The sequence below is a fragment of the Xiphophorus couchianus genome, chromosome 18 (assembly GCF_001444195.1).
Source record: "Xiphophorus couchianus chromosome 18, X_couchianus-1.0, whole genome shotgun sequence".
Taxonomy (NCBI): domain Eukaryota; kingdom Metazoa; phylum Chordata; class Actinopteri; order Cyprinodontiformes; family Poeciliidae; genus Xiphophorus; species Xiphophorus couchianus.
This window is the reverse complement of record NC_040245.1, coordinates 31,227,159-31,241,426: the sequence shown is the minus strand read 5'-3', so window position 1 is coordinate 31,241,426 and position 14,268 is coordinate 31,227,159. Positions and strand designations below refer to the sequence as shown.

The 14,268-nt window shown below is 40.1% G+C and overlaps 2 protein-coding genes across 9 annotated transcripts in view; one reads left to right on the top strand and one right to left on the bottom strand.

Annotated features, from left to right (window-relative positions):
• sgsm2 (small G protein signaling modulator 2) overlaps window positions 1-4,200 on the top strand; it is a 128,129-nt gene extending 123,929 nt beyond the window's left edge. For all 7 annotated transcript variants that reach the window (XM_028045861.1, XM_028045858.1, XM_028045860.1 and 4 more), the window contains one exon: window positions 1,032-4,200. In XM_028045861.1, the coding sequence (XP_027901662.1) occupies window positions 1,032-1,120 (89 nt within the window). In that variant the 3' untranslated portion in view covers window positions 1,121-4,200. The remainder of the gene's footprint in view (window positions 1-1,031) is intronic.
• A 104-nt stretch (window positions 4,201-4,304) lies between these two features.
• Window positions 4,305-14,268, bottom strand: part of tpst1 (tyrosylprotein sulfotransferase 1) — a 59,412-nt gene continuing 49,448 nt past the window's right edge. The window contains exons 4-6 of one of the 2 annotated variants that reach the window (XM_028045866.1): window positions 7,892-7,942; window positions 7,364-7,431; window positions 4,305-5,926 (exon numbers count right to left, since the gene is read on the bottom strand). In XM_028045866.1, the coding sequence (XP_027901667.1) occupies window positions 7,396-7,431; window positions 7,892-7,942 (87 nt within the window). In that variant the 3' untranslated portion in view covers window positions 4,305-5,926; window positions 7,364-7,395. The remainder of the gene's footprint in view (window positions 5,927-7,363; window positions 7,432-7,891; window positions 7,943-14,268) is intronic. The other variant, XM_028045867.1, reaches the window with a different exon arrangement.

Sequence of the window (14,268 nt, the reverse complement as noted above, 5' to 3'; positions counted from 1 at the left end):
ATGTAGTTGGATCTAAACCTTTCTAGTGAAGCTATGTCTGTATGTTTAGAGTCATTATCCTGCTGGCAGCTGGTAGTACATCCACTCTGACCAGATGCCCTGTTCCGAACCGCTTTTCCGGGGCCCTCTGCCCCCTCCGTGAAGTTGTTGATTGGGGAGAGTGTGTGGGAGGGACTGCACTATCAACATTCACATCCTCCAGGTGTAAGTGAGTGGGTATTTGAAGGCCCATGCCACCCCCCTGCAAGATGCCGGCCTGGGCAATTGCCCACATCAGCCATATCACAAACAACCAATGGTTAAAACTGTCACTATGTCATGACAGTATGTTTTGCGACAGATTCTACTATTTCCATCTGAAGACATGCACCGTCCCGACAGAAAACAACCAATCAGATCTAGGAGGAGGGTCTTAGTGCTTTCAATCATCCTATCTGCTAAATGTGCAGATAGTGAAGAAACAACTTACTATTACAGGAAAACATGCTAACTAGCTTTAGCATTCGCAACAGTCTCTGCTAGCTGCAGCAAAGCAAAGAATAAAGGGAAGAGGTGCCACACAAAGTGATTGACAGTACTAAGACCCGCCTCCTGGCTCTGATTGCTTGTCTCGAGTTAGCAGTGGGAGGAGGTGGAGAAGCTTGATTGGTTTTCACAGATTATGTTTCTCATACCTTAATGAGACAGTGACAGTTTCAACAAATGTCTAAAAAATATATTTTTTAAAGTTACATGCTGCAGATTTAGGGCTAACGGTTGCACATTTTTTTTCTAAGCAGGTTGAATATAAATACCCAACACACTTTTCTAATATTTTAAATGCTAACAATTTGGGAAAACCATATATCATTTTTCCTCATAACTTCTGACTTTTCTATGTTGGTCCATCATATAAATTACATTGGAATTTCTGGTTGTCACATGACAACATGACAAAATTGTTTCTGGAAGTGAGTGCAGTAGGGATGTTGTTGGAACTGCTGTTGCTTGAACCAGCTGCACAGGATGTTTACATGCGTCTTCTTCGGCAGAGATGGCAGAACGTCACGATGTGCAGCTTATCTTGCGGATGGCACGTGAGCTGGTGCACAAAGTCCAGTCTCTGATGGACAACAAGTAACTCTACAAGGGATAACTGGGAGGACTGGGAATGTGTGTGCAGTCTGGTATTAGATACAGTTTCCTGCCCTCCACACGTCCAGAGCTGGCTATGGGGGTCCAAATGAAAATCCCAGTGGGGATCCCAAAGGAGATCCTATTGGAAGTCCCAGTGAAGGTACTCGTAGGGGTCCCAGAGGGAGCTCCAGTGGGGGTGCCAGTAAAGGTTCCAGTGGGGGTTCCAGTGGAAGATGGGGAGCGTCACATGGCTCTTGCGTTCTGTTTACATGTTCCTTCACCTGGAATGCACATGGTGTCTGTTCAGGCATTTGGATTTGTCTGCATGCTAGTGAGTTAAATCACACTGTGAACGCATTCTTCAGCCCCTCAGTCTTACAGTGTGTGTGCATGAGAACACACACATCGTTCTGGCTCTTCTCCCAGAGTCCCCTCCTTTTACTGACTCTGGAACTTCCTATTTGGGAAGCCAGCAAGGAAAACTGAAGCTCCGTCAATTTGCCTAACATGTTCCTCAGTGCGGCACCACAGGAGGCCACAAGAGAGCAGGATTTATACACAACATTATTGGAGGAGCATAAGACTTTGCCACGAAGATGCTTTCATCAGTGACCAAATGAACTGTGCCAACTACCTTTTCGCGAGTGCTTTCTACAAGCATGTGTGTTTTTAGCTGTTTGCCACCTTTTTAACGTTTCTTTCATAGTAACCACAAATGTTGCCTTTTATTGACAGCCCAAGGTACTTAGATGCACTTTTCTCCTAGAGTATCCTTAGTGGTGCTTATGAAGGCTGCATCCAACTTGCCAGAGGCATGAAGCGGCAGTGGATGAATTGCAGCCAGTTTTCCTGCACATGGCGTTATGTGTTTGAAGCATGTGTGGAACAAACTAGAACAGCACAACCATAAAGGGAAAAGCACACAGACTTCATTTCTCTGGTGGGTCATCAAAAGGGGTTGGGGATGAGTTAGGATAAACATAGTGATACAATTTCCACAAGTGACTGGATTAGTTCAGTAGTACCTATCTTCAGCTGTCTTTGGTCAAGAGGTGGGGTCCGCCCTGGACAGGTCGCCAGCTCATCGCAGGTTAACAGACACAGTGAGCAAACACACATCCATCCCATAGGGCAATATAGAGAGAACAGTTAATTAAACGTTAATTTTTTTGAACTGTGGATAAAACCCATGCATTCACATGGAGGACATTCAAACTCCACACAGAAAAGACCGCAGGCTGTGTGTTTCCCTGCTTCAGCAGCTCCTTGATCAGAACACATTTTAAAATAATTTTATGATTTGCCCAGTCTGTCCTAAGCTGCATTTCCATTACAAATTTGGACAAAACTTTTATCAATACTCCGCTAATGTAAAAAAAAACACAATTGTGCAATTGCTGTTAAAATTAAATAAGCGCAATTGAAATCCCACATGAATAAGTTTATGCACTCAGTAAGTCATTAAAAAACATGCGGTGCCATCATTCTCCAACTTTCTGTATTTTTCATCTTCATGGATTGTGCCAGTGGCAATGTCTACTTTGCACATGACTTTCCGAGTTCAGGTTCTCTTGTTTCCTCCCATAATCCCCTAAGCATCCAAGGTAGGTTACTACTCGACTCTCCAGTTTGAGGGAGTGTGTAGTTGTTCCTGAACTGGCTCTGTGATGGACCTGCTACCTGTTCAGGTTGACCCTGCCTCTCATCCAGTCACCGCTGGGTCTGACTGCAGCCCTGCTCCACTAACCAGGTTTACATAGGTATGCAAAAAAATATTTAAACTACACCAGCTGTTTTAAGACACAAACAACGCAGCTAATCATTGTAGCATCGCTTCTAAATTCTGGTTTTTCCATTTTTTTCCAAATTTGTTGCTGCTTTCGAAGGACAACAGTCAGTGTCAGAAATATCTGGAGAAAATTTGTATTTTCTGACTTTAATGAAGCGTAACAACAGAAGTTCAAAGGAAGAGGAACTCTACACTTTTAAGTTTTTCTTTTAAGAAGAATAGTGCTGTGATCTGAAAACACCATGCTGATAATAAACTTGCTGCATCAACAATCCTGTCTGGAAAAAGTGGCTGCAATTGTTCAGTTGGAATTTGATAACCAGCCTAAATAAAAAAGCCAACACCCCCCCCAAAAAAAACAGTTTGCTTTTTACTGATTCAGATCTTAAAATTCCAGAGAAGGCGTAATTTCCTCTGCATCTGGTGGCTCGGTCTTGTAGGAGGCTAGTTTGAGCACATTTTTTTCTGGCTCTGGAGTAAACTAGGGGGCCTTTTTGAAACGGTCTCCTCTCCGCACCATCAGTGTGACCCTTCTCAACATGTCCAACATGGCTGCATTTTTCTGGTCATCCAGCACGGACCTCCACCTGTGATACAAGTGCCAAGAATCTTCCCCAAACCCTGAAATGTACTGTAGTCATCTGGCTCTCTGATCCCAAGAACAGGTGGTGGTGTGGATGTACCTTGCCACAGCACCTGCTCCCTCTCCCTCGTGGAGACTGAGGTTCAGGTTGGGGGAGGGTAGAAACGGGCATCTGTGGCAGAACTTCTTCCATTCAGGACATTGTGTACCAAAGCCTTGAAACAGCCCCCTCTGTGGCATGATGACGATGTGCAATTTCATACTGCATCTTGAAGACTGACTGTTTACTATGTGTGTAAAATATTTTTGGATATAGTGTTCTTGAATTCTTAACTACTGTGCAATTTCTGTTGTTTGGGAAACCCATCAAAGTCTATATTGCTTGTACATACATATGAACCAAAAGCCCAATTATTTGTATTCAAACTGAACATATATAAATAAATATATAAATCTATAACTTATTTTCAGATCTATTTTTCTGTTGGTTCTAACAGCACTAATCGGAGGTGTGTATTGTGCAGAGATGCAGAATGTGTGCAGACTGTGTTATACGTTGACTGTTTAGTGTTCTCTATCAATGTTGTGCACTGACTTTAAGATTTATAATTATTTAGAGAGCTAACGATGACTGCATTGCCAAACGTGTATTGGTCAGGATGTATCATTTGCCTTGAATGTAACGTGTTATTAAAGAAGAGGTGGTTCATTAGTTTGCTGTTCTTTTATTTCAATAAAACCTGAAACGATGCTGCAATAATGGAAACGGAACAAAACTGTTTGGTGTTTTAAGGAATGTGAACTAACTGCATTAAATATGTTCTGATTGATTTATTCATTATAAGACAGATAAATGTTTTCATCAAACTTGTTCACAAAAAGAAGGGTGTTGGACGCAGCTTACACAATATTGCAAAAAGTGAGAAAAAAAATCTAGTTCCTCCACCTCCTTCCATCAGAGCACTAATTTGTAAAATGAACTGTGACAGAGAGGCACAAACAAGAAGCAGCATAAGACAGATGAGAGATAACTTGATGATGGCAGGAAGGAACAGGTGAGGTTATCTGTATCCCATCTCATAATGATAATGGCTAATCTTCACTAGTTGCAATGTAAGCCTGCACAATATGTTCACTTTTATCATAGAGGCAAAGCCCACACTGCTGCGGTGGAACACTTTAAGTATGATATATACAGTGTTTACCCTGACTCTTCTAGAAAGAGTTGAGCTTGTAAGTGCTGCTGCCTAGTGGGAGTTCACATGCAGCATTAATAGGCTGGTAGTCTGCAACCGGCGGCCCTACAGTGGCTCTTACAAAACAAAAAAGGAAATGATTATCATCCTGTCTGCAACAAGAAATGGTCATTCTAGGTCATTCTAAGTTCTTATTCAATATCTGCATGGAATATATGCAACAAATTTTTAAAAGAAACTAGCTTCAATCTATGCTACCGATCTTTCTTTACTTTCCATATTTATAGAAAAGGCTCACCTCATTTTACAAGAAAGTTTTTCTCTTTTGTACCAGAGGGTTGATTTTATTTTAAAATATCATTATAGGTAAATTAGTTTTTCTTTGCTTTCATATTAAAATATTTGATGCCTTACATATTTAGAAAATTGTCTGTTGTGCCTCTATGTGAGTTTTATTTTGTAACAGCAGGGGCAAAAGTGGCTCTTTGAATGGAAAGCTTGCTCTCTCTGACCGGCCATGTAAGCTCACTATGAAAATATGAACAAACACAAAGGAGTAGGGCATGTGAGTCAAACTAAAGGCATGGGGGCAAAATCCAGCCCTCCATAAGTTTCTCTGTGGCCACATAAATATCATTGTCAAGAGAACAGTTTTGTGCTTAAATGTTATTTTATCAATCAAATCAGATATTTTCCTGCATATTGTCATATTACATCCAAGTGAAAAGATTGATGACATCTTCAATATAAAAAAAGCAACAATCAACAGACAGACATGTTTTTTTGGTTTTTTTTTTTTAAAAAAAAGCATCATTTATCACTTCCGATACATTAAAATAAACAGTACCCATGGCATTGCACAATAAAAAGGCATTGAAACAAAAATGAAACATTAAAGTAAGTATTGCAGCTTCTGAAAGCTAATCCACCCATTCATATGGTTTGATTTTAGATCACTGCAGTTTCTTACAACAGAATCACAGTTTTTTCGCTAAACATCCAGAGGTCGTTCCTACAAACTTGATGAGTGTAATGCGACACAAAATAACAATCAGCAGACATTCCATGGTGCTGAGAAGTGGCACATCTTCTCACGTTAAGGTACAACACTGAAGGCCAAAGGTCCTCCTGAAGCAGAGGAGAGAGAGCCGACCACAGGAAGAGGAACCAGAGAAGAACGCTTGGATGTGCCAAAGTCCAGTGCAGATGGAGAGGCGTCTTTTAGCTTGGGTCCACCCAGTTCTGGACAGAAACACAGGAACAGAGTGAGCTGGACAGTTTGGTAAAATTCTAATTTACTCCACATAAAAATTGGAGAAACACAGACCCAGAGCTGTAGGAGTCTTTCTGTGTATGTAAACTGCTGAGGGTGACTCAGCTGAGCTCATCTGTCAGTGCTCATTATTCTGAGTTGCTTTCTGACTGATGACATATAATTTGAAATTCTAAAGATTATTTTTACTGTCTGCCCAGCAGAGGGCGATGCTGACTAGACTGAAAGGAGTTCAGTGAAATCTCCACGTTTCCCGCAATCAGGCAAGCTGGTGTTCAGAGTTGTCCACTGATTAAATATTGGACTGGGACTTGTAAGGGTGGTATTATGTATTTTCCAGGCACAATGGCATTTTATAGCACAATCAAGTAACTGTTATCTTGACTTGTTATGTTGTATAAAAACATTGTATCAGATATGACTTAAAAGAAGTTTGACTTTACTTTGACACCTTAAAACTGGCCTCCGTCTCTTTTAGAAGCTCCTGTTCTGTCAGACACTCTGCTTTCAGTGCATCATCACAAACAAGTCCTGTTTACAGCAGTCCTTAGGAGCGTTGGATTGAGAAGCAGGAGATTGCTAACAGTTTCAGAGAAGCAATAATCATGAGAGCTGATCAGCCAATCAGAGAGAGACTTTGGAAAATATGAAGCATGTTGCACAATCAGATTAATCTGCTGTTCTATTTAACCATCCATCCATTTTCTTACACCCTTGTCCCTAAAGGGGTCAGGAGGGGTGCTGGTGTCTATCTCCAGCTAACGTTCTGGGCCAGAGGGTAGACAGACTAGACAGGTTGCCAGTCTGTTGCAGGGCAACACAGAGACAAAATTTGGAGAGTCCAATTTACCTGACAGTCATGTTTTTGGACTGCAGGAGGAAGCCGGAGAACCCATGCATGCTCAGGGAGAACATGCAAACTCCCTGCAGAAAGACCCCAGGCTGGGAATCGAACCCAGGACCTTCTTGCTGCAAGACAACAATGCTACCAACTGCGCCACTGTGCAGCCCTTTTTAACCATATTCTTGAAATTCAGTCACAGGTCAAGAATGCAAACAGACTATAGTCAATAAAACTCTCTTGACTGTGTTAAGACATATAACCAATCTATTTAGTGAAAAGACAAGTTTTCATTTCAGAAGTTAACACATTCATTGCTGCTTGTGGTTATGACAAGGCATATATTACTTTAAAATTATTTTTCATGAATTTACAAATAAGCAATAAAAAAAACTCCTTGAGCTCCAGACTATGATGTCATCAGTATAAGACAACATATTCTTAAGGATATTTTTTGAAATAACTTTGAAGTAAAGAAGTTGCAGTGTGTGAAAAGTAAGATGTGTGTGCAAACATTGCAGCATCTTTCATCATTAGGATTGTGTTGGTAGATGTGAAACTGTACCTATGTGCTGTGGTCCAGCTGTTCCTCTGCTTCTAACTGGGATTGGATCTCTCTGCAGACTTCTGCATCTGTGTAGAAGAACAAAGAGCTGCTCTCAGTGGGGGAGATGCAACCAGCAGCATGCTGCAACACCACAGTCACCACACTCAGACACATTCCAACTGTTGAGTTGCAAACAAACAAGCAAAAAATGTTTGAAACAAAACACCATCATCAAACCACCAGTAGGGGTTAGACAAGTTCTAAAACCAAAATATAACACAAGAGGTAAATAAATCCCAAGCTTAAAACTGAGAATAGAAGAAGTCATGGAGTTGACACCACAAATGAACAACAGGCTACATTAGATGGTGACAGAGTGGAGAGCTGAATAACTGGAAGAATATGGAAGCATTAAAACTGATCTTCCACACAGACACATGGTCTAATTAAAATGAGGCTCTGACAATAATAAAACAAGATGAATCTGTGACAAGAAACAACAACAAGAGACAAATAGCTCAGCAACAGGCAGGAGTGTTACTGTACCTGTGATTGCTCTTTTAGGAAATCTGGGAGCTGAAATTCACCTTTAAAGACCTGGAAAAACAAAGGGCTGGCTTTAGAACTTCACAGGACGATCAACTCTGAATTGGACTAGTGATATGTAACGAGACTCCACAGAAAACAGTGACATATTGAGTGGGTTGTTTATCCTTTGCTAACTTCCAAAATGACTCTGGAGCAAAAAGAGGCTTAAAAAAAACAAGGAATCTGGGATCGACAGGGTAGAGACAGTCCACATCCCACAGGATATCCCTATAATGTCTTCCTGGAGATGAAAACCTTGTTTTCTCCCTTTCTACAACAAACAAGAGCTGAGCTTTGCTTCATACACCATAATAACAGATGAACACAGGAAGTGACCAGTTGTCGTATGGATGAACAGATGCTAGTGAGTAAAAGAGAACCTTGAGGCTGGAACTGAAAGGCGAGTAATGTTTTAGAGAAGTCACGTCAGATTAAGAGACAGTGCAGCTTCTAGAAATCTGCCTCCAGATTTCTAGAAGCTGCAGCAGTAAAAGCAGCAACTTATACTGCTCTATCATTTCTGAAACAGTTTGGAGACAACATGACCCACCATCTCCCATTTATCAAAAACTAATAATAAAAAAAGTGACATAAGGGCACAAACAGAGGGAAAAAAGAGATAACCAAGATGAAAACAGACAAGGGGAAAAAGCAAAATGAAAAGCACTTTGTCTTGTTAGTAAGTTGTGTGACAAAGGTTATCCAGCATGGTCATGTCCTCAAATCAGGACATGACCAAATTCAATTTAAAGAATCTGTACAATAAGATTTTCTTATAATATAGATTCATAAAGCTACCTGACGTAACTCAAACACCAACCATTGTTCATGTTCGATGTTTGAATTTTCTCAACACAGGAGTAGCTCCCTTACACACATGCTGGTCTTTACTAATTCTAGCACTTCTACAGGACTTCAGCACATTTTTCTGAAGCCTAACTTCTTAGAGAAAAAGCTATGAAAATGATTAAAACAAACTGTACTTGTTAATACAAGGAAAAAGCACTATCATGGAACAGGTTTAGTGTGAAACATGTTCTCATTTCTCCTCCTTGAATCTTGAGAATCAGATTCTGTTCCACTTCTGGGCACTTCCAGGCCAAGACCCAAGCCAGCAACACAACACGCAGGAGGATTAGCCACTGATTTAGTTTTGTGGGGAAGGTTTAATCAGCGATTCTCAGAAAGGGGCATAATGACTGAAGACTGCCTCAATCCTGCGTATGTGATTGCACTGTAGACCCATTTTCAATTATTATTATATGCGCCCCCCCCCACACACACACACACATACAAATGACAGACTTCTTCTGGTGCACCAGGTCTAATGAAGCACTGGAACAGTTTGGGTTCAGAAGAATTCTCCAGAACCAAAGATGCAGATCAAAGGAATGCTGTCACATCTGCTACATGGGATCCTGCAACATAAAGCTAGGATTCCTCTTTCCTGCAGGCTCTGACCTCCGGATCCATTACTACTGAAAGATGCACTATAAATGGTTCTGAAAGAGGGATATTCATAAGGTGATAATATATGGTTTCTTGTATTGATGGACAGAAAATAAGCTGATTGCGTAGCCTGGCTCAGTCCCCACCCTGCAGACACAAATGTTGCATTGTCTTTTTTTCCCCCTCATCTTGCAACTGCTGAAGAACCACAGAAGCTCTGCTCTCCTAATGGAAGGGCAGCACCATCCAGCCCCTTCCTCTTAGTTTGGACCTCGACTCAAAAATGGAAACATTTTGTGTGATTTACTGTTAAAAATAAAATGAAATATTTTGACTTATTATAATTTTTTTTTGTACCCCTCCAGGGGGTCTTTTGTGGGCTCTAGTGTCCCTTATATGATAGTAGGCTGACAGGAAACTGGGAAGGAGAGGGGGAAGACATGCGGCAAATGTCGTCGGGTCCGGGAGTCGAACCTGCGACGGCCGCGTCGAGGACTCAAGGCCTCCAAATATGGGTCGCGCTAACCACTACGCCACCATGGCACGCCATTTTGACTTATTTTTATTCTTTTAGCACTGAATGGATGGTTCAGATTTTTTTGTTTTGAACAAAAACTAAATCAGTAACAAAACCGATTTCTAACTGTAGGTTAGGGATGCACCAATCTACTTTTTATTAACTTTCGATACCTGAGTTTTGAACAAAGCCAATACCAATACGTACTGATGAAACTTTTTTTTTTAAAACACAGACCCATTTCTATCAATTAAATTTAGCTATTGCATTTATTCCTGATTAAATTATTTTAAATTAAATAAAAATAATAGCTGTTGATGTATGCAGAGTATCATAAGCAAGTTAAGTCATAAAAAAACCAAGAACAGCTTTTGCTTATTAGTCAACAAGGCTATGAGATTCTGTGTCGTTAGCTGGTCGGGCAATGGCTTGGAATTTTCTCAAATAACTAGAAGAAAACAATAAATACAACATGTTAGGCACTGTTTTCTTTCACCCTGGTAAAAATCCAACATAATTCTTTTATTTTAGGTGGTACAGATGCAGTTAGTGAGCATGGTGCCCACCACTGTTCAGTGCCTCGTCACCGTCATATCGCACTCAGCACAGCTGCAGCAGTGCAGACCCAGATCAGGCAGACCTAGAGCTGGGTGCCGGAGGCACGTTACTACAATTGCATTCTAAAAACAATAGAACTTCTGCAACCCAATCAGAAAGACTGAAATAACATTCCTGCAGATATGAGTTCTTCCAGCCATATAAGTACTCCTGGCATTGTTTTTTGTTTGTTTGTTTGCTTTTTTCCAAACCAGTCATTTTTCTAAAGCCATAACAGGGAATTGCACTTTATTTTGTTGGTTTCTCAATAACTCTGATTACGTGTGTTTATCATTATGTCTGATTATCATAAATTACCCCAAGACAAAAAACAAGCAAACAAAAAAATTTAAAATTTTGTCTTGGTTAATGTTGTCTTTACAAAATACATTTTAAACAATGTTAACTTTGTATTAAAAGTGTCATTTACCAAATGACAATTAATGACAGCAGTCAAAGATTCATGAAGACTCCTTCATGTTTATAACAGTGTCTTGTCAGTCTTATGCACACACCTTCAAATAAAGTGTTACGGAAAATTATAACGCCATATAGGGAAATAGGCAATCTTATAACAAGTAGTATTTTAATTAATAGAAATAAATATGTTACACTTTGTTGATGTACATTTTAAGAATAATCTGGAAGTATTTCTTTAGCGCATGAACAAATGAGCCAAAGGTACCAATCGTGCTTTCAGGCTTTGTAGCAAGCCAAAAATTTTTTATATTTTTGGCTTGCAATGTGTTGCAAAAGTATTCATTACTTTTATTACACTCACCTTAAAATTCAAAACTCAAATGCTTCATAGGTTACAGTTGCAGGTCTTTGGGGCCAAGTTGAAACTGGCCACTTTTCCATAGAAGCCACATTTGTGCCATGCAGAAATAGCACAAATGTTCTGTTCTGTGTTTTATTCAGAGGTACATGAGTAAATAAGAGTGATAATAAATGCTGTAAACATTTCAGTTTTTTATTTGTAAATATTTTTTAAAAAGTCAGATTTTTCAGACTTTGTTTTAAATACCTTTAAAATGTTCGATGACATCCATATAAATATACTGTGGAAGAACCACAGTGCTGGTTCTGTTGGACCTCAGTGCAGCATTTGACTCTGTTATTTGACATATTACTGAAAGGACTGGAGAGTTGGGTAGGACTCTCCGGACTCAGGACTCAACTGGTTCGAATCTTACATAAAGAACAGGGATTTCTTTGTGTCAATAGGTAACGTCTCATCAAAGTAGACAGAACCCAAATGTTCAATCTTAGGACCCCTCTTATTTAATAATGATATGCTTCCACTGGCTGAGGCTATAACAGGAAACAAACAGCTACCATAACTATGCAAATGATACACAGCTCTACATTATGATGGGTTCAGGTGACTCTAAACCCATCCAATCACTGAACAGATGCTTAGAACATGTGGGTGTGCCATAACTTCCTCCAGCTGAACAAAAACCAAACTGAAGTTATTATCTTTGGACCTAAAGAACAATCTAGCATTATAACTGAAGCTGTCTGTTATTTATTTATTATTCAAAATCAAATGCTTTGAAATTGGGCCTCCTATCTCCTCCTCAAGAAACTCCAGCTCTTTCTAAAGCTGCCTTCAGGAAATCATCACAATATGGCTCCTCTATTAACCATTTAACAACGTTTCACTGAGAAGTATTTCACTGAAAAGTAACTCCTTTGATGTGCTCAGCAAATGTGTTGTTCCACCAGGTGTTTGCTAATTGCTACTAGCTAGTTTGAAGGAGCTGAGTGGGGGAGTCATGATTAGAGCTGCTCTGTGAGGCAGAAGCTCAGAAGCTTAGAAACTGCAGCTCTAAGGAGGAGCTGCACATTGAAGGACACTCGGTCCACCCAGACGTTTTACACAGCTGAACGGTTGCCATGGAGATTAAAGAATTTCTCAAACATGCATGAAAGAATTAAAGCAAACCATAGTAATGTCAACCCATAATCAGTGTGGGCTGATAACATTTAGCCAGATTTATCCTTTTTCCATCCTCTATGGTGTATTTGTGTATACAGTGTGTGCCTGAATCTGTGCTTTGGATTTGTTTTCGGCTGGTATGTTGTTGATGAGAGAAAAACATAACATGATGTAAAGCTCATCGGTGCGAGTGTTGGCAATTGTGAGCTGCGTTAATTGCCGTCTGTCTGTTCCACATCTTTTTTTATCTGCAGTGAGCCTTGAAAACTCACCATACTCCGTTAAGTGCTTGTTTTTTAAACGTCATATTAAATTCACGGAGTTGATGCAGTATGCTTGACTCCTGAGGTATTTTTAGATCACAATACGTAAACTTCATGTCACTCTCAGAGCGCAACAGTTCTGCTCGACATTGCTTAATTTTTGATACGGCGCAATTGCGCAGTGTCAAGAAATGGGCTGGGGCTGTGGTGGCGCAGGGGTTAAGCACAACCCACATAAGGAAACCTTAGTCCTCAACGCGGTTCGATTCCTGGCCTGGTGACCTTTGCCCTTCTCTCATTACCCACTTTCCTGCCAATTCACTACCAAATAAAGGCCACTAGAGCCAATAAAACGTTTAACAAAAAGTGAAGGAATATCTGCGATATCTGGTTTGCAATGTCTTGATTCAGTTCCGTCTCAGGAGTGTGCACTGCAGCCAGAAAGGTGACGAAAAATAAGCATTCATGCATAGAATGTTTCTTCTGTATTACAGTGAACCCTTACTATAACGCAGTTCACCTTTCACGGTCTCGCTGCTTCGAGGATTTTTTTGTGCAGTTTTTTTTCACAGTGCACTGTGCTCTGCGTCCTGATTATCTAAACAGTCTCCGCGCTTCTCCTCCACCTGTGTGCCAATAACGTTACGGTATTTAAATATACGTAATACAGCTTGGCAAATTTTGGTAAATGTTTTTGCCCAGAAAAAAAAAAGAGCGACAACAACTACCGATAACTGTTTTTCCTCTTTCGAAAAAACACACCTGCACCACAGGCTTGAGAAGAAACTGTATTCTGTAGAGAGCGGAGTGAGGCCGCAGCATCACAGTCAGAGAAACAGTGAAATACGCGAGTCACAATTTGTCCTACTGTACTTCGTATTGATGATTAAAATTATTATTTTACTGTAGTTATTTGAAAGAAAGCATTATATTTGTTTAAAAAATGCTTGGGCCTGAAAACAGGTTTTGTTCTTTGGTTTCAAAGTAGAGTATTTAATTATGCTGTATAATAATTGTAAAAAATAAAGGTAACTACTTCATGGATTTCGCCTATCACGGGTTCTTTTCGGAACACAACCCCCGCGAAAAAGGAGGGTTTACTGTACTGTACTATTTAAAAAGAGCAAACAGTGCAAGTCTTCAAGGTAAATGAGGACATTTTATTGAGAGATTAATTGACCAAGTCTTCATCTGAACTACATGAGGAAGACCTAATCAATTAATCTCTCAATAAAATGTCCTCATTTACCCTTCTTCTTCCCATCATCATATAGATGGTTGATAAAGAGGAAACATTTGAGGTGTGAGAGTCAAAGCATACTATGCTGGCAGAGTCATGACTGATCAATATTATGTGATTAGCCAGCACATTACTTAGTGCCCAGGTCCAGCTGTGGAAGCCAAACACAATCTGCTGGATGAAGAACTGCAGAGATATTTTTGTATCATCCCTCCACGCCTCTCAACTCATCTCATTATTACTTCTACGGAGTAGCTGGGAATTTATTGATCCCAATATCCATTTCTCACCAGGGATCAGAACAACTCCAAAGTCACTTAGAGC